At 31.4% G+C, this 2,500-nt stretch overlaps 1 protein-coding gene across 1 annotated transcript in view; it reads right to left on the reverse strand.

The window, feature by feature from the left end:
* Positions 1-1,568, reverse strand: part of LOC113803608 (major facilitator superfamily domain-containing protein 6-B) — a 22,974-nt gene extending 21,406 nt beyond the window's left edge. Inside the window, exons 1-2 of the mRNA XM_070131544.1 lie at positions 1,491-1,568; positions 142-256 (exon numbers count right to left, since the gene is read on the reverse strand). Of these exons, the coding sequence (XP_069987645.1) occupies positions 142-256; positions 1,491-1,568 (193 nt within the window). The remainder of the gene's footprint in view (positions 1-141; positions 257-1,490) is intronic.
* Positions 1,569-2,500: the final 932 nt, after the last annotated feature.

Genomic DNA, 2,500 nt, shown 5'->3' on the forward strand with positions numbered 1-2,500 from the left:
CCCACCAATCACCCCCCCCCGACCCCCACCAATCACCCCCCCCCGACCCCCACCAATCACCCTCCCCCCTCGACCCCCACCACTCACCCCCACCCACCCTACCTCCGGTTCCACTGTCGCAACCGCTCGCCCGCTACAAACCGCTGTGTAGCGACTTTTTGCTAGGGCTTTGGATAACGCCCACTCTTGCTGCGGAGACACGACCTGCAGTCATGCCTTCGAAGGTCAGATGACTGGGAACTTTTCGGGGATAGGTCTGGTTATATAAGGGGGTTACATGCTGATGTTTTTTTCTTGTTATTTTTCTTTCTTCTTTATATATATATATATATATATATATATATATATATATATATATATATATATATATATATATATATATATATATATTTTTTTTTTTTTTTTTTTTTTTTTTTTTTTACTATTATTATTTGTTTTTCTTGTTATTTTTTCTTTCACTTTATATTTATGTATCTATTTTTCTTCTTTCGTTTTTCTTGTTGTTTTTCTTTCATTTCATATTTATATATTTATTCTTATTCTTTTTTCTTGTTATTTTTCTTTCATTTTATATTTATATATTTATTATTATTCTTTCTTTTTTTCTTGTTATTTTTCTTTCTCTTTATATTCATAAACTTATTTTTCTTCTGTCTGTTTTCTTGTCATATTTCTTTCACTTTATATTTATGTATTTATTTTCTTCTTTCTATTTTCTTGTTATTTTTCTTTCTCTTTATATTCATATATTGATTTTTCTTCTTTCCTTTTTTTTCTTTTTCTTCTTTCTCTATATATTATATTTTTTCTTTCTTTTCTTCTTCTTCGTTTCGTTTTTCTTTTTCTTCTTCATTTCTTTCTCTCTTTTCGTTTTTGTGTTACAATTGACACGGTCCTTTATATCCATGTTAAATGAATTTCGAGCTTGTGTTCGTAGTGGAATATCAGATTCGCTTTTTCATAACTCTCCTTAAATGTGATAATTGATGCTGATAGTAATGGTAATAATTGTTATTACTATCTTTATCATTGTTATTACTATTGTTATTATTATCATCATTATTATCATTACTATTATTATTATCATCTTTATTATCATCATTATCATTATTATTAATACTATTATTAATTATCATTATTCTAACTCATTACTGTTATCATTTGTCATTATTATTGCCACCATTATCATTACCATGAATAATAACAATGATAATAATATAGTCAAAATATCAATGATAATTCTATGAATACTGTTATCATTAGTTGTAGTAGTAGTAGTAGTAGTATCATTGTTATTGTTTTATTATCACTATTATTGTTATCATTATTACCATCATTTTTATCTACCATTATTACTAATAGTGCTGGCACTGTTATCATTATTACCAGCATCAACATTAATATCATTATCATGATCACCACCATCATTATCATTATTCTTGCTATCAATATCATCACCACTAATGTCATCATCATCATCAACAACGTACCCAAGATGCCAACAGACCGGTTGTGGCAAGTGACTCGAATGATGCTGGATCTGTTACACAAACTCGACCAGTTTTCATAACGTCTTTACTCACTGCACCATAAACTACTGAGAACACCTTGGCTACGTGGGCGAAACTAGATCGAGCGTCACTATAAGAACTCGAAAGAGGAGAGAATAGGGTTGGAAACCTTTGAATGGTAGTGTTGGGGGAATTGTGGGTAACTCAAGGGGGTTACGTGGTATTTTCGATATTAAGGATGGGTCAGATACCTTTGTTTGTTTGTTTGTGTGTTGTGGGGTGGGGTGGGGGGGTGCGTTATTGCGACCGAATGTCTGCACGGCGGGATAAAGATAAAGATATGAGAATGGAAAAAAAAATCAAATATATATGTAACGACTACAGTCCGTACGGAGTTATGAGATAAAACGGTGAACCATCATCTTTAAACTGATATCTTTTGACATTTATATCTACCATACTCTTTAATGAGACAAAATGAAAACAAAGATTCACCGATATAGACGCTTTATGTTATAGAGATATAAGATTTTGATTCATAAACAACAATTTCAAAACAAGAAGCCCAAGAGAGAGAGAGAGCGAAAAAAATATCCAGCTCTATCTGGAAGGACATTTTCTCAATATTCCCACGGGGCTTTAACGATTAGCTTTTGTTATTTTACGTCAGCTGTCAGTCACGTGGACGGAGACCCCCAATCAGAGAATTAGTAATGAATGTCCATGGAAATGGGCCAATCGCGCTTCAGAAAGATGGAAGTTGAATCTGTGTAGATGCACGAAGGGAAAACGAGCTTATTTCATTATTTTACTAAAGGTATCATTACTGTTTTATAGGGGGGTTACTGGTTATATATATATATATATATATATATATATATATATATATATATATATATATATATATATATATATATATATATATATATATCATGATCAATTTATATCTTTGTATTTACTATTTCTTCCATTTCTTTGTCCTTTTTGGT

This window comes from Penaeus vannamei, chromosome 16, assembly GCF_042767895.1.
Source record: "Penaeus vannamei isolate JL-2024 chromosome 16, ASM4276789v1, whole genome shotgun sequence".
Lineage (NCBI taxonomy): Eukaryota > Metazoa > Arthropoda > Malacostraca > Decapoda > Penaeidae > Penaeus > Penaeus vannamei.